Genomic DNA, 27325 nt, shown 5'->3' with positions numbered 1-27325 from the left:
AAGGTTAAATTATTTTATTAGTGTTTATAAATTTTTTTTAATTTATAATTAGATTCTTATATTTTAAAAATTTTTAATTTAGCCTTTACACTAATTTTAAATTTATAATTAGATTATTTTTGTTAACCGTTAACACATCTCATTAGAAGTTTGAAATGAGGAATAAGAGAGCAATTATTTAAAGAACCAAAATATTATTTCTTTTTTTCAAGGATCATTTTTTATATAAATTAAATCTTTTGTGGGATAAAATGGTAGTTTATTCAAATTAATATAATAATAGCTCAAGGCAACACAATTTAATCAAGTAAGAGAATAAAAATGCAGCAATAAATGAATAATCAAAGAATTCAACGAAACAGTACACGAAATGACGGAAGTTATAAGGTGGCGGGTATATTCCCCTGTAATGCTCCTTCTCTCTCTCTTCCCCTGGATTACTCAGCCCAACTTCTCCCTCCTTATCAGCCTCTTTTGTTGGACTGTTTGTGTTCGTATACGTAGATAAAGAAAAAGACAAATAAGTTATTACATTTTTTGGCGGATATTTTTTTTCCAAAGATTAGCAAATACATTTAGTCCCTGAGCCTTTCAAAATCTTCCGTTGATCCTAACAAAAAAGTCTAATGTAGCTTTGATCTAGCCGTTATGAAAGCATACATGGCATGGATCTTTTTAAAATAGGACATATGCATCCTCTCATTTCAAAACGACACTGTTTTTTACCATGAGCCCTCCATACACACTCTAATGCTTCTATGTAATACCTATAACCCCATATCGCTCATAGATATACTGGAACCCTAAGAAAACAAACAATTAAATCCATGCCAACGACCAGGTCAGCACAACACAACGGAAGCCATGTCCGACTTTTCTATTAAGTCCAACAGAGTCGCTTCAACAGGGAGTAAATTTATCCAAGTTTTGGAGGAGTTAGGGACGTAAATGTGTTTTTCAATTTTTAAAAACAAAAATATCTAAAAAAAAATGTCAATGACCTATTTGTCTTTTTCTCTTTATTTTATTTTTCAGACACTATGTTTTAGATGTACCGCTGCTCGATGCTTCTCAGTCAACTTATCACATACAAGACTGTTCACTTCTCTATTCATAAATTTTATCCACAGTTAGTCAGTTACACTGAAAATATAATGCTTACAGAATTATTGTGTTGCCTAACAAAGACGAATTTTCCAAGAGATACAACATATATATACATACATAATGAGCATTTCCCACATTCTGCGTTCTAAATTCATTTCCATATTACAAGGTCCCAGGCCCTGAACTCTACTCAACTCTCAAATCTGATTGAGCAAAGTCATTTTCTCCCAATGTTTTCAGATCACATGCATTCTAAATTAGTCCTGGTAAATATAAGAAAAAGGTTAATAAAAAGAAATTCCAGATAATCGGATGAAGGTAGACTATGTTCCAATAAAACCATATCTCTTATATTTTAGCAAATTTAATTAATTATGGGCACATAAGAAGTATCAATGTATCACGTACCTCGATTGATTTCACTTCTGCAGGTACCTCGGACTCTGAGTTCCTTGCTTCTGATTTTTCATTTGAATAACTATTGAACGCAAACATTAATGTTAGAACAATTGCAAAGACTTTTACATGAATAAGAATGCAGGAGAAGCTGAAAATGTTTTACAATTAGTTTAGATAGCTATGGTTAATCAGCCTCAGATAAACTACCAACACAGTTTCTCATGAACAAGCAGTGACAGAATAAAGGTGAATTTTCTGGGATTAAACTTTCAGACCTAACTGTTGGACCAGTGAAGCGAACTTTAAAACAAGGCCAGAGGTATGAATATTTGGGAAAATGATGTGGCAGGTACCACTAGTTCACTTCCACCATAATGCTTTTCATTATATCAATTGTGGCATATGGAAACTTCTATATAAAAAATATTCCCCTAAAATAAAATGGGAAAGAAGAAGTCTTTTTAAAGAGCACTCTAAAGCTCTCTTTGAGGATGCACAAGTGGAAGATTTTTATGGAAAAAAAACAAGTTTCCAATGGCATTAAATTTACAAACACTTCAAAAATCTTCCACTTTTGCATCCTAAAGGAGTGCCCTCAACTAGTTAGCACTTAGCAAAACCAAAAAAGGAACGACATCATCCATCTTAGTGTCATCAAATTTTGTCCTAACAACATTCATGAATGAAAATTCAAAAATGCATGGCAGTAAAAATTGATGTTCAAATTTTAATAAATAATAATCAGCTATTCAAATTAAATAGATGTCGACATACGTTGAAAGTATGGTCACCCAAATGAGCTCTACACAATCCACCCAAAGAAGTCTTTGCTCAACTGGAATTACACCATAAGTGATGAGATGAGCAAATGGCCACAGCTTCCACCCAGCCTTTGTAAGAAAATAAATTTAAGAATGAATTAGAACAAACATTGAAAAAATCAAGTTTCTTATATTTCTAATTCTGAAGTTAATAATCATAGCAGGAACAGTTAGAATAAAAAAATTAGTTCACCAAAATGAACATAAGAAATGTTTTCAATGCAACATATGAAAGAGGAAAGAGGAGAAGTTTCTCTTACAGTCAGCATGGGGAAAAAGGTTGCCTTCAATTCGTTAAAAATGCTGATAGGAGAGTCAAGACGCAATAATGCAACTACAGTATAATAAATGCTGTTCCAAACTGCAGACCACGCTGTTTGATCAAATGCAACTTTGGCAGGAACCACCCACCATTCTTTGTAAGGAAATAGCTCCTGGTTTGGATAAAAATGAGAATAGCCATTTATCAGAGTATCATTACCATGAAAGTTAGCAATTGAACCACCAAGTCACAAATTACAAGATACGGCATCATAGTTTACCTCACAAAACTGATAATAGTAATGAGAAAGAGAGCCATGCAGAGTAAACCCAACAAGCCCTGATCTGAACATCCTAGCTCGGTCAAACTCAAAAATAGGTTTTCCTTCAAAGCACTACAATCATTGCCAAATGATTAAACCAACATTACCAAAAGGGTTGCCCCTTTGGCCAAATTAAGGCTCAAGTTTACATGAATTATACAGAGACTCACCTGTGCAATCCAGTCCCCAATGGAATAAACAACACCACTGATCACCATCTTTGCAAAAACTGGATTCGTCTTAAGAACTTCCTCATAAGCAGACCAATTATGCTGAGGTGCATACCGTAGTATCTCAAAAAGTGTCCATCCCTAAATGGCATCCAAAACCATGAGTCCAGCTAGAAAAAATAATAATTTCTTTGTTGTTCGTCACATCCAACAAGTCATTTTAATTCCAAAATTTCCACAAGAAGAAACCAAACTCATCTCAAAGTAAAACCTTCCGATCTCAATTGAAGGAGAACAACTGCTTCAAGTTATTTCACCTGAACTTGTAGGACTTAGTAAACTTGAATCAACTAGTTAACTACTATCATTTGATGAACTTGGACTACTTCACTTGTTATATTCTCATCAAGTTTTCATTATAAAATCAAAAAGACAATCTAATTCTATTATTCTTCCAAATTTTCAACTTAACAAAACGCACATACTATACTAAGCATTAACAAACAAAAAACACTGAACTTTCAGCTTCAGCGTTTACTTACATGCCAGTAATCATGATCAATGGTGAGGAGCTTGGTGATAGCGAAGGTTCCGGCGGCTAGGACAATAGTTGCATTGATGGTTCTATCCATAAGCTTCTCCATGCTCTCTTCAGTCTCATTCCCAATTGAAGAAGTCGAAGCAGAGGAAAACCCTTCCAACGATAACAAACCCTCGCCCGTTCCGAATCCACTCACCTGAGTCGCCAACTCGCCGTCGCTGCCTCCGCCTTCCACCTCCGCCCTGCTCGCCGCAGCTGCTCCGCCCTCCTGCTGGTCCGTAATGTCGCCGCTCTGCACCGATATCACGTCTACTTCCTCCACCGACGAATTCACCGCCGCCAAAATCCTCCTTTTGTTTCCCGAGAAAATTTGATTCCCGGAGAATCTCGACGCCGGGAAGCTCTGCAGCTTGGTGCCGGCCAATGATTTCGATTTCGATTTGGAAACCGGTGAGAGGAAACTGCGGGTTGGGATGGCGCTGTGAACCGAAGCCATGGCTGAGTTGGGAGGCCGAGTCAACCGAGCTCAGCTCCAAGTTTCGCCGGCAACTTTCTTCTCCGAGTTCGTCGCACTGTGAAACGCGTGCGTTTAATAGTGTTTTTGGTGATCCTGTGTGTCGCCCGTTTAGGAGGTTTGGTGCGGATTTGAGAGTGTTGTGTCACTATTGGTTATTAGTTATTACTATGTTTCGTGGTTTGAGCTGAAGTGTGTGATTGGTTGGGATTGAAGGGGTTTAGGATTATACAATGGGGTATGATTCATGAGAATTTATGTTCTGGTGATTGGAGAATACGTTGTTATTACTTATTGGTGAATGGCGTCCACATGAAAAAGGTGGATCCATTTGATATCAGAATAATTAATTAATATACCCTGCCGGAAAGAAAAAAAAAAAAAATCGGCATAGTTGGGTGCATAGTTATCGGAGAGGTAAGAGTCAAAATGGTCCCTGAAATTACTCTTGAGGCTCAAAGTAATTCCTAAATTTAAAAATTTGTCGAGATCGTTTCTGAAGTTGATCTCCGATACTCATAGTGGTCTTTCCGGTGAATTTTGTCTAGCTGGCGCAACCGAAAAGTTGATCTGACGTCGTTGGTGACACGTTAGCAGCGCAACGGCTAGCTGACGTGGCGCAGTAAACATTTTGGACTCAATTTGGTCCCTAATTTTAGGTTAAAAACCCTAACTCCCAATTGACTCTCTTCTCCTTTCTTCTCTATCGCACACGTTGTTCTCCTCTACTCTCCGTCACACCAGATGTGAGTCTTCAATATCTTCTTCATCTTCTTCATCTCTCGTGACATTCTATTATACCATACTGATTAGTGACTGGGTTTGTTCTTAGCATGCTGATGATAATCTTTCGTTTGTAGACAAACACCATTGCAAATTATTCATGTTGCTGCAAATTTCCTGAGGATATGGTCGATATACTCCATGTATCGCTACTTAACCCAAAGTTGAGCTTCGGTTGTTCTTTTCTTGTTTATCTGCATAGCTCCTGCAGCAATCCTCTTTTTGATTTTGCAAAAGCCTTGGAAGGGCAGGTCACTTTCTAATACACAGGTAAATTTAACTGTTTTCATCTTAAAGCAGAGTGCTATATACAAACCAATACATTCATATCCAAAGGTTTTAGTGATATGAACAGTCCTTGACTAGTACCCTTTGTTTTTCAGGTTGTGTCATCCATAATAAACGGTGCTATAACAGCACTGTATTTTGTCTTGTGGGGAGAGAGACTGAGATCATGTAGACCAGTTAGGTTGGTTTTAGTATGCTTGTAGAAAATTTTAGTTTGTAAGATTAGTGTGCCATATTATTAGTCTTTAACTATGTCTTTTTACTCATGCAGCATCTTGAATGAAATTCATTCGCATAGAACCCTGATAACTGATTTACAGTTTGTCATTGACCAATTGTTGTCAGCTGCCATTATTATATAGTTATTTCTTCATTATATTAGTATTGCGCATATTGAGTGATGCTTGAAATCAGATTTTTAATTTTTTATTTATGAACTTAACATAGTTATTCTCTTTCTTACTAATTCAGAGCAATACTGTCTGAGTATTCTGGTGATGTCCTTGGGGTATTATCTACACTGTTATATGGGAGGAGAAGTAATTTGTGGAAAAAGGTGAAACTTTCAAATTGTAACATTCATAGATATATCTTACAACTGTGTCCTCATGATGCTTCTAAATGACCGTGGATTGTTGGAGCTCCCAGCTGCGTTGCTAGCGCTAGCCATAACGTGTGGTTTTCGAAGATGAAGAAGACATTGAAGACTCACATCTGGTGTGACAGAGAGTAGAGGAGAACAACGTGTGCGATGGAGAAGAAAGGAGAAGAGAGTCAATTGGGGGTTAGGATTTTTAACCTAAAATTAGGGACCAAATTGAGTCCAAAATGTTTACTGCACCACATCAGCTAGCCGTTGCGCTGCTAACGTGTCACCAACGACGCCAGGTCAGCTTTCCGGTTGCGCCTGCTGGACGAAATTCACCGGAAGGACGACTATGAGTACCGGAGATCAACTTCAGGGACGATTACGACTAATTTTTAATTTCAGGGATTACTTTGAGACTCGAGGGTAACTTTAGAACTGTACCCGTAATGAATTCGGTTATATGTCCGGGTCACCGAGTTATTGATTTAATCGATGGGTCATTAATTTATTCGATTAATCCGGTCATAATTAAAAAATATAAAATTATATAAATAAAATTAAAATAATATCTTAAAACTTAACATACAAGTCTTTACAAACATTAATAATCTAAAAATAATAATAAACTAGTTTCTAGTACAAAATATATTCTCAATTTAAATCAATAAGAACAAGTGAAAGATAACACAATCAGTAAATCAAGTTTAAGAGATGAGCTCAAAGTCAGTGCTTCAGTTCCATAAGAACACATCAACTCTATAACAACACAGCAACCGGCAACAAACAACAACTCTAAAAAACTAAATACAACAACAGCAACCACCATTCCACCAAAGTTTCCTGATTCAACAAACAACAACTTTAAAAACACAGCAACTCTATAAGAACACAATAACCAGCAACAAACAACTCTAAAAAGCTAAATACAACAGCAGCAAGCCAGCAACCACCAAATTCAATAGCAGTTCTAACTAAAATTCGCTCAGATTCAACAACTAGTCTAAAAAATCAAATACAATAGTAATGACCACCAAATTCTATGACAATACTAACTAAAATATGCTCACCTGGTTAACTGGTTCCCAGACCGCGACACAGGAGAACTTTCTGATTGTATTTGGTTTTGTGAGCATTCTGACGACCACCGCCACCACCCGACTGACCCGAGGGAGCAGATGCAGAAATGCTGCTTGATTGGTTCTGTGAGCTTTCTGCCGCCGACGAAGTGAACGCAGGGCAGGGATTGATGAGGTGAGGTCGAGACTGAGAGTGACGACGAACTGATGAGGTGAGGGGAGAGACGACGGAGTGACGAGGTGAGGCCGTGAAGGTGAGGGTGAGGCCGTCAGGAACTGCCAAGTGCAGAGCTCGAACGACAAAGAGACAAGATTGGCTGTGGGGTTTCGGGGTCGGGGTCTCAGATTAGGCCATTAAGCCATCAGGGGCAATTGAAGGGAGGGGGGATTAGCAATTAGGGTTTCAAGTTTCACGAAAGGGGAGGGGGCAACTGAGCAACGATGCCGTTTCAAAGGTTTTGAAAAAAAAAATTAGCATGACTCGAACCGGGTTTTAACCGTGTGGATCACCGATTTTAACTAAAATCCGTCCAGTCGAATCGAATTCTACCGGGTTTAGTGCATGGCCAGTTCAACGAGTGGCTCGGCCCGATCAGGTGACCGGTTTTTCGGTCAAATCGGTCAGGTCGAGCCGAGTTTGATAACAATGGTTGGGTGGGAAATTAATTTTCACAGGAAAAGAAGAGTGGTATATTTGTCCAGTATTCATAATCGGGGTGTTAGAAAATGTATTACTGCAGTGTCGTCAGAGATTCGTCAAAGCGTAAAGCATGTGTCATCGTCGGAGCAATACGCGGGGGCGTGTTTTATCTTTAGGAGGTGTGTAATTGGGAAAATATTAGAGTATTTCTAAAAATGTTTAGATAGGAATATATCGTATTCCTATGTTTGTTTCAAAGATTAAAAATATATTCTTAGGTAACTTTTATTTACGAGCAATAGAATTCTACCACATCTCGAAAATTGGAAAGATCAGAGTACAATCCTCCTTACTATGCCCATGCGAATAATATCAATCACTGCTTCGCGATTTTCAGCGGCTCCACACTTAAAGTTGGGAGCAGCATGTTTTACGCATCTTTACAGTAGATTTTCAAACGCAAATCTCACTCTCTCATAAGTATTTCATATAATTTCACCATTATGATACACTACCAAATTTAAGGTGTCCTCTATCACACTACAAACACACTCAAACAATTCTCCTCTTCGCAACAAAATGGTAATAAGCTTCGCCTTATATAGAGTGAGCACCCAATACATAGATCGCGTGTTGTAACACCAATGAATCATTCTACGACACATATATGTCCCATGTGTTAGAAACACGTCTTCCATGTGCTGAGTCGGCATACCTCCATATGTTGTCTCTGTCCTATTTGACATGTCCACTTATTTGTAATTATACCAAATACTCCTTTATTTCCAACAAAAACATTAACAATATTTTCATATAAAAAGAATCATTCTAGTTGGGTCTTTCAACCACATCTGAAGGTGAAAAAATGACAGATATTTTTAAGATTTTATATAAATTTAATACTATTTTTTTTAATTTTTACAAATTTTTTTATTTAGCTTTTTAGATATGAATAAAAATTTTTGTAGAGTAAAAAAATTGGTAAAATAGTAAAATAAGAAATTAATAATTTGTTAAATTAAAATAATAGGACACATATTTCATAAAAAATTATAAAATTAATAATAATTAACTCTTTATTTTATTATTTTATCAATTTTTACTTTAGAAGATCTAAATTTTTTAGGTCTATTTAGAAAGTTTCAAAAATTATTTTTTTAAACGTTTGACATATAAAAAATAGTAATATTAATGTCTAGTACAATTTTTAAATTAAATTATAACTTTCTAAGAAGCTATTTTAAGTGTTTATGGAAAAGTTAAAAAAATAATTTTTCTTATAATAAATTTTTTTTATCACATTTTCTTTTAAAATAAATACTTTTAGAACTAAAAAACTAAATACAAAATAATTTTTTTATAAATTACTTTTAATATAATATATTTAAACTATTTTTTAAAAAAAAATTTAATTAAATTATTTACTCAAATTGAACCATAATAAAACTACACAAATAAAAATAGCAATTAATATTATTTAAAATATATCTAGATACACTAATTTTCACAAGTGTCAATTCTTATTTAAATTAACGGTTATTTATTTTAGATGAAAGGAGGCTCTATCCCTTCAACCTGATAGATAATTCGTTACAAATTGAAAATTTTTATTTTAAAATTTATTATTAACCAACAAATTATTGCATATATAATAATAATAATAATAATAATAATAATAATAATAATAATATTAATTTTTTATTTTTTTTTTCGGTAAAGTTACTACTAGGAAGAGTCAGAATCTCTGGATAAGTCCAGTGACGATTCCGCCATGTAAAATACAGTAACCAATGGGAGACACAGTGCATGTAACATCATTAATTAATCATCATAAATAGGTCATTAAGCTTTGATCCAACGTGTCGCTGTGTCAGCGTAGACTACACTAGAATAGAAACAACTCACTTGAACTCGAAGATTGTAGAACAAAATAAAATGATAACTTTCTTCAGAGTTCTATCAAATGATAAGATCATTTTCTGTTGACCAAGCTTGACACCGGCCAGCCTTTCAAATTTTTAAGGTTATGGCTAAACATATATATAAATAAAAATAAAGTTAATATTTTTCTCGGTGTTTAATGCTTGCAACAACAGTAGATCTACGTTTTTAATTTTGTGAAATAGCCCAATAATAATTTAAGACCAGGCCAACTGCGTAAAATAAATACTGAATAATCATTGGCAACAAAAATGAAAATAGGAACAGGTGAGGCTTTAGCTTAATGAGATATTTTGGTGTCTTTTAGGCGGGTTTTGATCATGAGAAAAAGGCAAAATAAAAATTAATAGGGATTCTAAGTTCTTTGTAGGTTGCGTTAATATAAAAATTCTCATCGTGTGACATTTAAAAAAATTCGTCATGAATTTGAGTTTCATTTAAGAATTTATAATTGGCAGTCAATGAGTTGTTACACATACGAGACGAAATTTAAACTCTAATAGTTACTTAAGCAAACGGTTAAGTTGACCATTTGACCAATTCAAATTGATTTAGATATATTCAAAATTTTTAATTAGAACTATTTATACATATTGATAAAAACTAGAAATATACACATAATCACTTATTATAGTATTTAAAATAATAAAAATATAATTTTACACACATAGTATCATATTTAAAATAACAAAAAATAATTTATAATGACTTTCTTTTTTATTTTTAACATGATTAAATATTATTTTTTATATATATTCTTAAATAATTATTTTATTTTTTATTATCTCATATTTAATTGTCAAATTTATTTATTATAGTCTTTATGGTATAAATAAAATTTTTAACCAAAATAATTACAGTATATTAATATATATAATATATTTTTTTGTCTTAAATAATTTTTAAAAAAACACTAATAATTTAAGTTGTATTTAATTAAAAATTTAAGTTTCAATTTAATTATCAATTAATTAACTAATAATATAATGAAGTTAATTATTACTATTTTTTGAATTTATTTTTTATTTTTTTATAGTAAATCAAATTTAACAATCTAATTATTATGTGTTAAGTTTAACAAAATATTTTTTTAACATAAAATACAAAAGAATTATTTTTATTTTATTTCGAAACAAACATTATATAATAAGTGGTATATATAGTAATAGTTTTTTTTTTAAATTTTGTGAAGGCAAATGCCCCCTCTTCATTGAGTGTGACTCCGTCCCTAGTCTCCACTCTCTTCTATCATCCTAAAAATTTTTAAAATTTTTTTTGGTTAAATTTTTTATAATTTTTTTATTCTATAAAATTTTTAATTTTATCTGAGGTGGTGGTTTGCATATAATTTTCATTACAATCTCATGAGGCAAGTTCGAATTAAATCTGTCTATGTCCCATTCGTCATTTTGCTTGGTCCATTTTCACACTAGACTTTCAACATTCACAGTGTTCGAATTTAACGCTTTATTTACAAGAATTCTTTTATTCTGTATCCAATTTCATTCCAAAAAAGTGTAGATAATTCATTTTCAATATAGTGAATCGAACAACTTAAAAACGTAGGCCATAGCTTTATAATTTTTCTCCAAAATGGTGAATCTCCTCATTTTGCTAGCATAACCTATTTTTCTTGCGATACTTATTAAAAAGTATTTGAACCCATAGTGCTTTCGGATTCTCCGTAGCTTGCCAAATGATTTTTAGTAGAAAAGTATCATTTATAGTGTTGAGATTTTTGAATTCTAGTCCTCCTAAATGTTTCGATTGACAAAGGTCTTCCAACTTATGAAATGTATTTTTTTCTTATCTGGTTTATCTCCCCATATGAAGCTTCTTTGCAATTTTTTCACCTCTAAATAAGTTTCTCTTGGTACTCTTTTCTGTTGCATGCTGAAATTGAGAGCTGGGATTAATACCGATTGAGTTAGTGTAAGTCTTCTCACAAGTGATAAGCACTTACTCTTCTACCCTTTCAATTTGTTATGGACTATCTCTAGTATGTCTTTGAAGTTTTCTTTTCTTTTTCTGTTGCTAGTGATCATAGCCCCTAGGTAACAGCCTAGTCTCTTTATTTTTTAAAACCCAAATATTTAGTGATTTCATTCCAAATGTCCATATTAGTTTTTTAGAGAAAACAATGGCAGATTTATCTTCATTGATTTTCAGTCCAGATGCTTTGCAAAAGATTTTAATCACCCTTGTCACTTCCTTAATCTGATCCATTATCGCTTCAGCAAACAAGAGAAGGTCATCCCCAAACATAAGATGGGATATGTCAGGTCCTTCCCTTCCCACTCTAATTGGCTTTCATAAATCTCTATGAACACGGTCTTCTATGAGGTGAGAAAGTTTGTCCATGCCGATGACAAACAGGTAGGGAGAGATGGGGTCTTTCTGTCTCAAGCCTCTTTTAGGTACAAACTCTTCCGTTCTATTATTATTCCAAATCACGCTGTAAGAAACCGTTTGGACACAATTCATAATCAAATTGACTAGGTGGCTTGGAAAATTAAATTCTTGAAGTCTTCTCATTATAAAGTTCCAATTTACCCTGTCATATGCCTTCTCAAAATCAATTTCGATGACCATAAATTATTTTTTTTTTCTTTCATTCTTCTCATGGTGTGCATCATCTCCTTGGCAATCACCATGTTGTCTTGGATTTTCCTTCTCAGGATAAAGCTAGATTGATGCGCCGCAATTTTGTCATTAAGGTGAGCTTTATTCTATCAACCAGAATCTTAGTTATAATTTTGTAGCACACATTGTAAAGAGCAATAGATCTAAATTGACTTATAAACTCAGGGTTGTTGAGCTTATGGACAAGCGTCAAGAGGGTGGTGTTGCTTTGTTTTATCTGTTTTGGTTCGATCCAGCAGTTGTAGATGAAATTACAGAGCTTCCCTTTCATTATCTCCCAGTTGTTCTTGTAGATGAGAGACGGAAGTCCGTCACTTCCTGGTGCCTTGAGCAATTTGATGCTGAAAATAGCTCTTCTTATCTCCATTTTTGTAGGCATAGCTATGAGTTTCCTACAATCAGAGGTACTGAAATTAGACATCGAACTTGATAAATTGTCAATTGGAATAATATTTACCTGTTCTTGGTATATGTCTTGGAAGTGTTTGAGGACATGTGCTTTTAGCTCTTCTTCTTCTTTGATCCAGTTTTTCTCTTTGTTTCGAAACTTTTGAATTATGTTTTTCCCGTACCGACAGGATGGATCAAATTGAACTTTGATAGAATAGTTCAGGGCAACCCAAGAACTACTAGTTGTGGAGTAATTTTACAGAATGAAGAGGGGCGCTGGATAGCAGACTTCTCGCACAAAATCAGAATTGGAACAATTTTCATGGCGGAACTCTGTGGTGTGAAGAAGGGATTGGAGTTAGCATGGACAATGGATTTTCGAAAAATAGTGGTAGAAATAGATGATGGAGCAGTGATAAAGCTTCTCAACAAGGGAGAAAGTTTGGCCTCCCACCCTAATGCTGTGGTCAAAGAGATATACAAATTAAAAAGAAGAAATTGGAATATTCATTTTGTTCAAATATATAGAGAAGGTAATATGTGTGCAGATTACCTGGCAAAAAAGAGTTTAATAGTCGAAGCTGATTTTATTTTTTGGGATATACCTCCCCCTGATTGGTGCGCGACATTAGAACTCGCACAACTTAACCGGTAAGTGCACCAGGTCATCTAAGTAGTACCTCAGGTGAGTGAGGGTCGATCCCACGAGTATTGTCGGACTGAGCAAGCAATGGTTGTCCAGTTGGACTTAGGCAAACAGTAAAAAGAGTTGGTGTTGTTGTAAATGCATAAGATGATAAACAAGCAAGTAAAGGAAAACAGGTAAAGGTTTGGTGTAAAACAATGATGAGAAATCAATTAAGGTTTCAGAGATGTTTATTTTTTCCAGATTAAAACGTCTTATTAACTATTTTAACAATGAATGATTCATTCTATGACAAACCATAAGTGATTAAACCCTAATCTCTTAGTGATTTAATCTCCTTTAATTCTCATCAAACGCCAATCTCGTGGTCACTCAATTTTAATTAGAGGATTAAGTTCAGAAAGCTAGTTTAACGCCACAAAAACCTTAATTACCCAAAGCTAACAGGATTTTATGTCACATATCCCAATTAGTTCATGTAATTAGCAATTTAGGAAGAATTTATTTTCAAGTTGTAGTTCAAGCGAGATAACTCTCTCGATAATCACAAGAACTCAAGTAGAAAAGGGTCATACTCTCGTTCCACCCAATTCATAAGATTAAAAACGAAAATAATCCTTAAAATTAAATCAAAACATTAATTAAAATAGAAGAATAATAGTTCTAATTCATAGAAATAAACAGAGCTCCTAACCTTAACCAAGAGGTTTAGTTTCTCATAACTTACAGAGAAAATAGGGTTCTGAAAGGTGCAAAAGGAAGAAGATAATGTTCCAACCCTTTACTAGGGTTAATCTTTTCCTTTAAATACTAACCTAATTTTCTATGGGAAATAAAAATAAAATAAAAGAATATTAAATACTAAACCTAAAAGATATTGTTTGTAAATAAAAATTACAAAAAGAAAATAAAATAAAACTAAGAAGTGTTAAATCCGCTTGGAGGCTCAAAGAGGTGTGAACCGGGCTGCTGCTGGCGTTTAACTTCAGGAATGGGCGTAAAATGCCAGGGGAAGAGTGCAACGTTGCTGGCCAGTGCCCCTTGCTGGCGCAAAACGCCAGGTGGGCATTCATTGCCCAGGAGGGTGCTGCGAGCATTTTCCTTTCTTGCTTCAGTCTTCTTCAAACTACTCTAAATTTCACTTAAAATCATAAAAACACAAGAAAAACTCAAAGTAGCATTCAAAGGTGATTTTTGCACTAAAATCAAATAAAAATAAATAAAATCTAACTAAAAATAATATGAAAATAATAGTAAAAAAAGGGGTATAAGATGCTCACGCATCACTGGTCTTGGGAGGATTATTAGTGATGATGAAAGAGGTGTTACCTTACCCTATTTAGTTTGTATCTAGGTTTTCTTTTGGACGTTTTAGCTCTGATGAGAATAAAACGGAAAGAAGGGAAAGAAAAGATTGAATTGTGAAGAGATGGTTGAGGATGGAAAGATATAAATAAGAGTTATTCTCCAAGATATCTAAGGTGTAGAGACACCTAAATCATAATACACATATCTCGGGTGCTGAGACCCAAATTACACGTTTGACCATATCTCAGATGTTGAGACCATAATTACAAGTTCTACACGTATCTCAGATATTGAAACCCAATTCCAAATTCAAGCTTATCTTGGATGCTCAATATCCGATCTACCACGTCACACATATATCGGGTACACCTTGGATATGTCACGGTGTCGTATCGTCACAGCACGGGTCTTAGTTGTCAAGATATGTTTGTTTTTTCACTTCACCCCTCAGTATCCAAGATGTGTAACCTTACGCATTTATGTAATTAGTTTATATTTTATATATTTTTAATTGATGTATTTATTTAATTTAAATAAAAAAATCAAAGATTAGGGATATTTCATTTATCTGACAAAAAAAAAAAATAAAAATAGAAGAATATCAAATTACAAAGTGAGAAGTATTGTATTTTTATTTTTATTTTTTATTTATTATATTTTATATTAATAACTCAAATTTAGAACTTATAATTTAAGATTCAAAATATAAAATTTAGATTTTAGAATTTAGACTTCAAAATTTAAAAAATATTGTATTTCTTATCTCTCTCCCCACTCTTCAAACAAATTGACATTTGTCCCACCAAATTTACTACTAAAAAATTAAGCTCTAGAATGATAAAACTTGTTAGCCAAAATTTAACTTCATAATGATATACACAACAATCTTATTTTACAAAATTTGAGTTTCTTTTGTACATAATCTTTCATTTTTTGAAAGGGTATTTTTTTAGTAAAATTGTATGGTCAACAAACAAATAAAAGTATCTATTTATAACATCGTAAAGCATATATCTAGAAAACAAGATTTACGTGTATATATAATTCTCTTAAATTAAAAAAAAAAGATAAATAAGTCTCTGATTTTTTGCTCTACGGACATTTTTGTTTTTGACAATTTGAAAATACTTTAAAGTCTCTGACCCATTTAAAAGTTGGACATATGCATCTCTCCGTTCATATGGATCCGTCAAATCCAATAAAAAAGTCTGATATGACTTCTATTGTGTTGACTTGACCATTATGAATGTACACGTGGAGGAAAAATTTTTAAAACGGGACAAATTAGTCCCTTTCATCAAAATGCTGCTGTTTCAAGCTGGTTTTGAACTCTGTCCTCATGATCTGCTCGCTATCCTGAATGGCAGCCTCACTCACCCGTTCTTCTAGAAGCCTTTGCCTCAGCTTCTCTGTCGAGACGCCCACATTGTCTAGTGACGCCATTAGCTCGCTGTTCGAGATCCTTGGAAGCATGTCCTTCACCGCTTACAATGCCTCCATTCATGCCGTCCAATCCTCTATGTCTGCTATCAAGTGCATCCTCTTCGTTACCGTAAACATTGAAAATATCTTATTATCGGATTTGCTCTCTCGAATCGTCGAAACCTACACGCAAAGAAATTCACATATAGAAATAATAATATAAAACAAAGAGATTGAAAATTTAGTATGAAACCTAAATTAGAGTGAAAAATCAAAAAAAAACCTTGAGGTGGATTTCCCCAAAGGGCCTTTGAGTTTTGACGATGGTGTTGGGATTTGAAATTGTGTTGCGAAAATATTGCACAAGCTTATTTGATTTAGAAACGTTGACATTATAGCTTGTAAAAAAGAAATAGAGAAGTAGAGTTGTTGTGGAAAAGGAAAAAGTAGGATAAGGATGGAGACGGGTCTCCTGGAATTGGCGGAGGAAGGTGGTGGAGCGGCGAATGGATTCACAAATACATTATTGTGCAAGCTTTTTTTTATGCAAAACATTGACATTGTAGCTTGTAAAAAAGGGAAGTGAATTCTCTCCAGTGGAAAAAAAAGGGGATGATATCCAATGTTTGATCTTACCATTCATTGCTTTCTCTCTCTTATTTAATTTTGGTCCTACTTATAGAATTAAAGGTGAGAGATCACACTATATTCTCTTAAGTGTTACAAAAAATGGAGAGGATCCATTTCCGTAAAAAAGAAATGGAGAGTGGGGTTGATGCGAAGAAGTAGGAGAGAATGCCGTCTTGGAGCACAAACCACCATGGCCTCCATCCTTCGCCATAATTCACACCCACTTGTATAGTATTATTGAGATTCCATTTCCAATGAGGTCGTTGATCTTCACATCACCAGCCACCACCGGCAGCAGCGGTTGCTCCTGCTGCTATTGTTGCTGGCTCTCCCGCCCGTGGTTGCCGTTGTTGTTGTTATTTTGTTGCTGCTGCTGCTGTTGCCACCACCGGTAGAGTGGTTGCTTTCATAACTGTAGCTGAATCGGATTTGACAGAGGCGGCAAGGAGAAGAGGCATGGTGAAGTCCGCGAGGTGAGACGCGGGTGTAGGTTTTACTGGAGAAGACGGGAAACGACACCATTTTAAAGAAGGGAGACTAATTTGTCTCGTTTTAAAAATTACTCCTCCACATGTGCATATGTAACGGTCAAATCAGCACAACAAAAGTCACATCATACTTTTTCGTTAGATCTAACGGACTCATAAGAACGAAAAAGGGGGATATATGTCCAATTTTTAAAGAAATAAAAAATTTAAAAATATTTTCAAATGTTCAAAAGACAAAAAGTCAAAAAATTATTTAGGGAAAAAGACATATAGGTCCCTGACTTTTTAAATTTTTGACAAATACATTCCTGACAAAATTTAAATACAAAAAGTCCCTGACTTTAACAAACGGAGGATAATTTAGTCCTTCCGTCTATTTGCCTCTCATACACCAAACGGAACTGGCTGACGTGGCTGAAACGGCGTCCAGGTATCCGTTACGGTGCCACGCTGGAAGGAAAATAAAGTTCGAAGGACAAATAAGTTCTTGACGTTATTTTACAAATAAAGTTCCAAGGACAAATAGGTCATTGAGAATTTTTTTCAAAATTAATAAACTCCTTTCTTAAATTCTCTCATTTATCTCTCTCCATTTTTATATTTCTCTCTACTATTTTTACTCTATATATAATTATATTTTATATTAGTTAATAACTAAAAATCTTATTATTTAATTTTTTATGTGCGGATATCTTGGTCTTCTTAGTCATAAATTTTTGTCAACTTACGACTTTTTTGTAAAAGTAGTTTGATTTTATAAATCTTTTGTGTCATGCATAATTTATACTGTTAGAACAAAGTGAACTATAATTTAAAAAAAATTATTCTCGTAATGTTATTATGGATAAAAATACTAGTTCTAATATAATACACAAATGCATTAATGCTAACTTAATACATGAATGATGCACAAATGAACTAATGCTAACTTGATGCATAAATGAACTGATGCTAACTCATGCCACTGATATGATGAAAAATGAACTAATGCAATTTAATAAATTCTAATATAATACACAAATACACTAAAACTGAACTAATGCAATTTAAGAAAAAAAAGTAGAAACAGAACAAGCTCAATTTCTGCAATTTTAATACAAATAATTTAAATTGCAGAATACAACAAGTTATCATAATAGAAACATAATAGAAGCATAATGAAAAAAAAAATCTCAAGGACCTATTTGTCCTTCGAACTTTATTTGCAAAATGATGTCAAGGACTTATTTGTTCTTCGAACTTTATTCCCCTTCTAGCGTGGCACCGTAATGGACACCTGGACACCGTTTCAGCCACGTCAGCCAGTTCCGTTTGGTGTATGAGAGACAAATAGACGAAATGACTAAATTGTCCTCCATTTGTTAAAGTCAGGGACTTTTTTGTATTTAAATTTTGTGAGGGATGTATTTGTCAAAATTTTAAAAAGTCAAGAACCTATCTGTCTTTTTTCCAATTTTTTAATATAAAAAAAGATTGTGTGTTATCTGTGATAATATTTACTGCTATATATATTTTTCTAATATTATATTTATCTTTTTAATTTTAATTAACAAATATAATCCTTAGATTTTAGTGATAACAATTGTAAAAAAATCTGATGATCGATTTTATGAAGACAAATTTAAACTTTAGCGATATAAGAAGATCCAATTTGTGTTGAGGTAATATATCCGAGATTTGTATATATCACCAAACTCCAATAAAACTGAAAAATATCACTGTGAAGTCAATATCAAAAATGACTAAATTATTCCGAGTAAGTACTTTATTTTTTTTTTATTTAGATCCTCTAAAGTTTGAATTTTACTTTAGAAAATAAAGTGTAATCTTTTATCATTGATTTTACAGGTAGGACCAAAAATAAATATGAAAGAGAAACTATTCAAGAATAGAAGATCATATTTTACTCTCTAAAGTGAAATTCAAACTTTAGAGAATCCAAATCCATTTTTTTTATCCGTTAATTCTTAAACTTATGACAAAAATGCATTCTCATTTCAAACTAACAATCCTTTCAAAAAAGAAAAACTGGTCTTATAATTTATAAATTTAGAAATTAACCAATTAACAAACAAAAATAAAAAACTAAAATAACTTCCATTGAAAAAGAATTTGGATCCAATTTAGGTTTTCCTCATTTTCCCCCCTTTAATAGAAAAGGAAGAAAACAATAATAAAAAGGAATGAAATGAAATCTGAACTATAGTAACGGTGGGATACTGTGATGAGGTGTCGGAACAATCATTTGGGGTACACCGCGAAGCACTAGATCTTCGGGCGTGGCCGTGAACCCAAAGCAAAAACCATTCTCTCTCTCTCTCTCTCAAACACCCCGTACTTCTGGAGGAACGAAACTCCATAACCATCGAAGAAGCATACTCTCACTCACTTCACTTCACTACACTCTCCTCCGTTTTCCAATTTCCATGGATCTCTGCTGAGTGCTGATTCTGTAGAACCTCCTTTCCGCAGATCCATGGCAAACTTCCTCGCTCAGTTCCAATCCATCAAGAGTACCTCCGATCGCCTCGTCATTTCAGGTATTCCTCCAAAATAGGGATCTCCTCGTTATCGCTCTTTGCTTAGCATTTGATCTATTCGTTTACATAGCTTCTTAGCAAATTCGAATTGCGCAATCCTAAAAAAGTTCATTTTTGTTTCACTGATGGATCAGTTTTTTTGGTTGGGAATAAATTGAATCAAGCTTAGTCACAGTTCAGTTTATATTGTTTGTTTGGATGATCATGTAAATGGAATGTATCTATATTTGGCTGTTCTATGTGCAAGGAACTTTGGAGAAGTGAAGTTTACAACATTAGCTTTTTGTGTGTGAAAGATTAACGGCTTTGCACTTTAGTATGATAATTGCTAAGTTGTCTTAACTTGTTCTCATTGGTGTGGCTAACTATCATGTATGAAACAATTATGCTCTCAGAAATAGGCTATCATTGGTCTGGATGTGACTGGATTTATGTTCCTCATTGCTGCATCATTTTCTTAAATATTTTTTCTTATGATTTTTTTTTTCATTTTTAGTCGAGGATGTGAGTGACTTGTGGCCGGCTGTCAAGCCTGCTTTTGAAGCACGGTTGCCGTTCAAGCAAGGGTCTTTGAATAACAAGACACGGAACCCTGTCTTAGTCGAGAAGTTGCCAGCTGAGTTCATATTAACTACAGATTCAAGGCTACGGAGCCGCTTCCCTCAGGAGCAGCTGTTATTTTGGTTTCGAGAGCCGTATGCAACTATTGTACTTGTTACCTGTGAGGTAATGTGTATTCTTGTCTACTGCATGTTTTAAGGTCTAGCAGAAAGCTTCAGTGATATTGTAACGCCTCAGGTTAGTTTACCATGTTTCATGGCTAATTGATGAGAATGTACTCATTGTTGATGAGATAGGGTGCTGTGGTAAATGAGTGGACACACTAGCTAGGATATAAGTAAGAACATTTATTAAGGAGAGAGAAAGTTCGAATAGGATCTTCTGTAGAAAATATGATAAATTGCGTTCTTATCTTAGGTGGTTTGGTCAAGTGAATAAAAGACATGTATAATCCCCTTTAGAAATAGAAGATCAGATGGAGAGTAGCTGAATAGGTAGAGACTAAAGGAATGGCTTGAATTTCAATGGCTTGTTTATACACATGGTTAACAATAAGATGTGAAGTCATCTTTTGGTTAATGTAGCTGAACTCAGCTATTAAAAAACTTTGTTGTTGTAGTCATGGATTTGTTGACTTGTTATGGATGCTTTTGTATATAACCTAGCAAAGATACTTTTGTTGAATATATGAAAGAAAAAAAATGCAAAGCATACTGGTTCAATTGTTACCTATAGCAAATTGGGAATTTTATTGGGTCCATGTATTTGTACATTTCATAGCATCACATAGAATGAAACATTCTTTTTATGGTATATAGTTTATTTTGATACCGTCAAATTGAACTCTTACTCCTTTCCTTTTTCGTTTTCTTTTTTTTTTTTTTGGTTGGGGTGGGAGTTAACCATAACAATGTGTAAGTCCGCCACTGCTATAGAACACATATTCTTTGACTAGGTGTTATTTTTAGCTGTTGGATGACTAGCATCTTACCCTTATCATAGCCTTATTTATTAGGTGGGTTGGAATTTAATCCTAACTGATCGCATCATATATATTGTTTACGACAAGGTAGTGGTGGGTGTATACTTTGTCCAACCCTTAAATCCAAATACTTTTAGTGAAGGGCCATCATTCTTAAGGTAAAACCATTTTTTTAATCCTTGAATGGTTGAACCTAACAATTTCAGCTTTAGTATTACTAGTACCCTAACAACCTCTTATATCTTTTATATAAGATTTTTGTAGGCGTTGCAGCCATGTAGTCACTATTGTTAATCCATTTTGGTTCATGGTATATGTCTAATATCACTTCCCAATTGATCTCATTTCCATATTTAATTGTTGTTCGACTTAAAGATTATATCTCAAATCCTGTTGGGTTGGTTCAACCAGATGTCTATAGCTAGTTTGTTGCTTATGGGAAATGTTGGGAGAGTATTGGGTGATACAATGATTTTTTCACTTTTCTGGGAGTTTTGAAAATGACTGTGAGAGCAATAATTGGAAACAGAATTGAAATATATTTATAGATACAATGATATTTTCCCCTGTATTTTTTGGAAGTTCTGCAAATGCAGGGAGAGTAAGTATTGGTACAACGATACTGAAGTTTGTTATAAGGAACTTCCTTTCATGGAGTTGATGAAGAATTCTGTTGTATTTCTCGCATGATAATGCTGAGCATTACTGCATGTGGGAAAAATAGAACATATCCAAATTATCAATCATTGGAATGTAAAATTTTTTTATTCATTTATTCCTATCATTTTTCATTGCAGTTTTCGAATCTGTTGTGTAGGTTAACTCTCACTTTCTCTTGCCAGGATCTTGATGAGTTCAAAACGATCCTCAAACCACGTCTGAAATTAATTGTCCAAAATGATGAGAGAGAATGGTTTATTGTATTTGTATCTAGAGCTCATCCAGCAAATGATAAGGCAAGCGCAATGGCAAAAAAAGTATATGCCAAACTTGAAGTTGAGTTTAACACCAAAAAAAGAGAAAGGTAAGCTTCAAAAATTAGATTTGCAATCTTATATTGTTCACTCCTCGTTCCTGCCAAAAATATTGAATGGCTTATCAGCTATATCAGTCTAAATTGATTTTTTCTTACTCAAGGTTTTCTTGATTTTTTTTTTTTTTTTCAAAATGGCATATCAATGTATAAAAATAGGCTTGGAGTATAATTTTGAGGGTTAACCCTGTAGTTGCTTTCTATAGCATCATTCTGCCATATTTGTATCTGTTTACTTATTTCTTTGTAAATTTGATGGTAAAATTAGAGAAAGCTGTAAGGAGCAGTTTTACCAAAATTAGAAACAGTAGTCGTTCATTCAAGCTTGTATTCTTATTTGTTTCTGAAATACAGATTGCTTGGTTATTTAAAAAATTTATTTTCATTCCCTTTTGACACTTTTTAACACTGGTTGAATCCCATTTAGATGCTGCAAGTATGATATACATTTGCCTGAATCAAATTTTTGGGAAGATCTAGAATCAAAGATAATGGAGTGCATCAGAAATACACTGGATAAGCGTGTACAATTTTATGAGGAAGAGATAAGAAAGCTCAGCGAACAGCGGCTCATGCCAGTCTGGAACTTCTGTAATTTTTTCATTCTGAAGGTTGATCCTTTTGTTATGAATTATGGACATCAGTGCAATAAATGTTTCTTAATGCCCAAGCTATTCATTTCATAGCCTATGGTTTCTGCTGCTTCTAAAAAAATCCGTGTTTTGTCTTCAGGAAAGCTTGGCGTTTATGTTTGAAATGGCACACCTCCATGATGATGCCTTACGGGAGTATGATGAACTTGAACTCTGCTATATTGAAACAGGTGCATACTGCTTAGCTTCTTTTGTTGCTGTTGTTACCAAGATAATGTTTAGCTAGCTGTTTTGTGCTTTAGAAGCCCTTGTGGAACATTACAGATTGTTTTGATCCAAATTACGGACTGAATGCAGTTAACAACACTGGAAAGCAAAGAGACTTTGGAGGGGCAGACCATGGTGACGATCAAGCAGCATTGCTTAATCCAGGAAACAAAGCTTTGACGCAGATTGTCCAAGATGACTCATTCAGGGAGTTTGAATTTCGACAGTATCTATTTGCCTGTCAATCAAAGGTTTGTGCTAACTAAAACACTTCTATTACACGAACCATGTACATATTTTAGTGCCTCAGTTGGAAAGCATATTTAGATTGATGTGTCTTTGGTATTTAGCGTTTATACACTTGGCTGTATCTTAGTAGTGCAATTCATTTAATTTAAAATGCATTTCATAGTCAAACTAAAAGCAGTCTATTGTATGTCTTTAGAAAGTCATTAACTTTTGTAACTTTATATCACACTCCCTGTTTCTCTAACTTTGATCTGGGTGTATCTGCTTATTGGATGTGCTTTTCATAGTTACCTTATGTATATGGGTTTGATCCCACAAGTACTTTTAACAAATATGATGATAGGACAGCCTGGAACCATATTTTATGCTTATATAGAGTTCTGCATTTGGTGAATCTCCTTTAGGTTTTCTTAGAGAAGTATGACATGGAAGTTATTCATCATTTAATGTTAAAAAAGATTAGTGATTAACGCTCCATTGCAACTTTGGTCCGTAAAGTTTTATTGATATAGTTTTATTTGAGTTCTCAATGGCATGGGTTGGATAGTAACCTGCAACAATGCTTAATCAGATTCCCATTACATTTAGTGACTAATTATTTGATTACCATCACATGGCTCACAACTTTAGTGTAAGTTTGCAGCTCTTATTCAAGCTAAATCGTCTATTTGAGGTTGCATCAAGAGGTTATTCGTTCATAATAAGCTTCTCAAAATCTTTGGCACTGCATGAGGTATTTGATTCTCTAGTTCATAATCTTTTCACTGGTTGCGGTTATTACTAAGTTATTTCAGTTGAACCATACAATTCTGTTCTATTTGTCTTGTTTTGAATTCTGTATGACGTTTCTTTTCAGCGTATTCTGCCCTTTTGCATGCGTGAAACCTGGGTGGTAACTGCTTGCTTGGCTTTAATTGACGCAATACTTTCTAATTATAATGATGGACTTATGGCACCTGACATAGAGAAAAGGTTCTTTCATCTTCTAGGTGACCTATATTCGCTAGCAAGAGTGAAGGTAGATGCATCATGTTCTCCTTTTTGACCCATATTAATATTTTTTTGTCCCGGTTGATTACTGATTACACTGATATTATGCATCGAACCATTGTTCACTAGTCCTGCTTTCTGAATTTTATATATGTTGCAGTTCATGAGGCTTGCCTATTTAATTGGATATGGAACTGAAATTGAAAGAAGTCCTGTCAACAGGTACATTTCATACTTACGTTATCTTGTTGTGATCAATTTTGATTCTATTAGTTAATAATCTAATGCTTATTACACCACACTTGGCTAGATTCCTTGTTTTCATTGTTTGATGATGATTTGTTTCCTTGTGAACAGTGCTGCTCTCAGCTTGCTATCTTGGCCTAAGCCAGCAGTTTGGCCTTCAGTTCCTGCAGATGCCTCAGCAGAGGTGCTTGAGAAAGAAAAGGTAATTTGTAACCAAATTGTTATCACATAACAGAAGATTGTATTACCCAGTGAGTATAAACTCAAGAAAATATTATTAATTGCTTATTGCATCACTATACTGATTTATCTTTCCTAAGGTTAAGTATTTCAATTGAAGGTTAAATTTGACGCTATTAGCCATGAAAGAGGAAATTATCCTATCCAGAGCTGATATAATTTTATAGATCACAGTCATGAAATTTCAGCAAACTTATTCATCTGATCTTCATCGGTAAAAAAAATGTAATTTTTACTACTGGGTCTGTTACTCTGCTTAAGATCTGGAGGTTGGGACTTAAAATATTTTCCTTTAAAAATGCATACATTTTACCCAAGCGAAAGGGAATAATACACCATAAAACAAAATATGCCTATTTTTGTCATGCGGAAGTTTCAATTCCACATTTTTCACAAATTCTGTTTCTCCTAATACTTGCTTGGAGGCTTCTTGTCATTTCTTATTATCTTAGTATCAGAGAAAGTGCTTTATATTCCCTTTAATAGAGTTAGAACTTTACTCAAAAGTAAAAAGAAAAGAATAAATTTACTCAAAAAATGTTTTCCAAACACATTTTATTTGTTGAAGCTATTATTATTTTCCCGAGATTTTTATGTATGCAAGTTCGCTTTAAATTATATGATTTTGTCTTTGCAGGTGATTCTTCAAACTACGTCTAGAACCAAGCCTTTTGGTATCCAGAGGAAGCCCCTGCCTCTTGAACCTACTGTGCTGCTGCGAGAGGCCAACAGGCGGAGGGCTTCACTTTCAGCTGGAAATGCATTTGAAACATTTGATGGTCGCCAGGGTATAACCGAAGGGTAATGAATAATGTATTTTGTTCCGAATGGACTCACTTTCATTAATCTGTACAGAATTCCTATGTTGCTGTAACAGTTTAGGTTTTATCACTCTGATTTATATACTGACAGATCAGGTTTTGATGCATCCACAAGGATGTCGCCATCACAGAAAGTACCTCCAAGTTCCATACCGCGCACTAATTCTTCACCTGGAAACTTTGATGGCTCAATTGACCGGCCTATGAGGCTTGCTGAGATTTTTGTTGCTGCTGAGCATGCTTTGAAGAAAACAATTTCCAGCCAAGAACTGTTGAAATCATTATCATCATCTGAGGAATTTGAGGTACCATTATGGGCTGACATATAATTGTAAGCTCATTGAAATGGCTTTTTAGGATCCCTTAAGAGAGTTTCCCATAATTTATATCCATTTCTCTGATTGTTTAGCATTAATTTATAGTGCCATATGGGTATTCTCTTTGTTAATTTTCTTTCATGTTATTGCCAGCAAAAATATTTGGAGCTAACTAAAGGTGCTGCTGACAATTATCATCGTTCCTTGTGGAAAAGACATGGAGTTGTCCTTGATGGTGAGATAGCAGCTGTCTCCTTTAAGCATGGGCATTTTGATCAAGCTGCAAAGTCATATGAGAAGGTTTGTGCACTTTATTCCGGTGAAGGATGGCAGGACTTGTTGGCTGAGGTCCTCCCTAATTTAGCCGAGTGTCAGAAGATACTCAATGATCAAGCTGGTTACTTACTATCTTGTGTGAGGTTACTCTCTCTTGATGAAGGATTGTTTTTGAACGAGATGTATCATCATTAATAACATTTTCTGGAAATCCTGGACCACCGTTGGAGTTATGTGATAGGGATCCTGGTACCCTTTCTGTTACTGTTTGGAGTGGTTTTCCAGATGATATAACTCTTGATTCAATTAATCTTACGTTAGTGCCAACATCTAGTGTTGATGAAGGTGCAAAGGTATTTCCTGTTGGGCATATTAATTTACTGATTTTATCAATAGTATGGAAAGCCTGCTATTTTCTACTTAACTCCACCAAATAACTCAACTATTTTAATTATTATAGGCATTGCAGAGTTCTACACCTAATGTGTTACATCCTGGTCGGAATACTATTACCTTGGATCTGCCACCCCAGAAACCAGGATCTTATGTTCTTGGAGTTCTTACTGGGCAGATTGGGCAGTTGAGGTTTAGATCTCATAGTTTTTCAAAAATAGGTCCTGCAGATACTGATGATTTCATGAGTTACGAAAAGCCGGCTAAACCTATTTTGAAGGTAATTTACCCTTTTAACAGGAAACAGGGTGAAAAATGGTAACTGGTCAAATATCAGATAGGCATGTCTTTATCCATTTTATATTCCTATACCTTGCATTTATGCTTTCCTCTTACCACACCTACAAAACCTGGACTGGTTTTCTACAGGCTTTTGTTATATAATCTCTTTGCTTTGTTTAAATTACAAAAATGGGTTTGCATCAGTTAATAATTCCATTTTTTTCCCTTTTAGGTGTTAAGGCCTAGAGCTCTGGTTGATCTTGATGCTGCTGTTTCCTCGCCTTTGTTAACAAATGAACGTCAGTGGATTGGTATTTTAGTTCGACCGATAAATTATTCCCTCAAAGGTGCTGTCTTGTATATTGATACTGGCCCAGGGTTGGAGATTGATGACTCGCATGTCATTGAGATGGAAACCTATGCTGGTGTATCAGAGAATGATGACAACAAGGTGCAGAAAGACGGTGCTCAGATAGACTCTTTAAATTATGAGAAGAAGGTTGAACGCTTGACTCTTCATAATGGAAAAATTGAGTTTCCAAATTGGGCAAGTGA

At 34.3% G+C, this 27325-nt stretch overlaps 3 protein-coding genes across 3 annotated transcripts in view; 1 reads left to right on the top strand and 2 right to left on the bottom strand.

Moving 5' to 3' along the window:
* Positions 1-1080: 1080 nt before the first annotated feature.
* LOC107462547 (uncharacterized) lies at positions 1081-4371 on the bottom strand. Its single transcript, XM_016081149.3, has 7 exons — positions 3624-4371; positions 3082-3222; positions 2870-2983; positions 2588-2761; positions 2281-2396; positions 1516-1585; positions 1081-1370 (listed from the first exon to the last, which is right to left on the bottom strand). Exons 1-7 carry the CDS (start codon positions 4116-4118, stop codon positions 1365-1367), a joined length of 1116 nt encoding a protein of 371 aa, XP_015936635.1. The 5' UTR covers positions 4119-4371; the 3' UTR covers positions 1081-1364.
* Positions 4372-15724: 11353 nt separating this feature from the next.
* LOC107462516 (oxysterol-binding protein-related protein 1C) lies at positions 15725-17014 on the bottom strand. The gene is given in 5 exon segments (XM_016081112.1): positions 15725-16045; positions 16146-16229; positions 16642-16710; positions 16713-16760; positions 16838-17014. Coding segments are annotated over 5 exon segments (699 nt in total).
* Positions 17015-19194: 2180 nt separating this feature from the next.
* Positions 19195-27325, top strand: part of LOC107462531 (trafficking protein particle complex II-specific subunit 130 homolog) — a gene marked incomplete in the record, with an annotated part of 11550 nt that continues 3419 nt past the window's right edge. Inside the window, 16 exon segments of the mRNA XM_016081127.3 lie at positions 19195-19520; positions 20017-20246; positions 21906-22087; positions 22524-22707; positions 22829-22919; positions 23047-23207; positions 23849-23938; positions 24062-24223; positions 24356-24417; positions 24553-24643; positions 25319-25482; positions 25594-25807; positions 25973-26264; positions 26267-26448; positions 26556-26768; positions 27003-27325. Of these exon segments, the coding sequence (XP_015936613.2) occupies positions 19457-19520; positions 20017-20246; positions 21906-22087; positions 22524-22707; positions 22829-22919; positions 23047-23207; positions 23849-23938; positions 24062-24223; positions 24356-24417; positions 24553-24643; positions 25319-25482; positions 25594-25807; positions 25973-26264; positions 26267-26448; positions 26556-26768; positions 27003-27325 (2705 nt within the window).

The sequence above is a fragment of the Arachis duranensis genome, chromosome 8 (genome assembly GCF_000817695.3).
Source record: "Arachis duranensis cultivar V14167 chromosome 8, aradu.V14167.gnm2.J7QH, whole genome shotgun sequence".
NCBI lineage: Eukaryota > Viridiplantae > Streptophyta > Magnoliopsida > Fabales > Fabaceae > Arachis > Arachis duranensis.
This window is presented reverse-complemented; position numbering and strand designations above follow the sequence as displayed.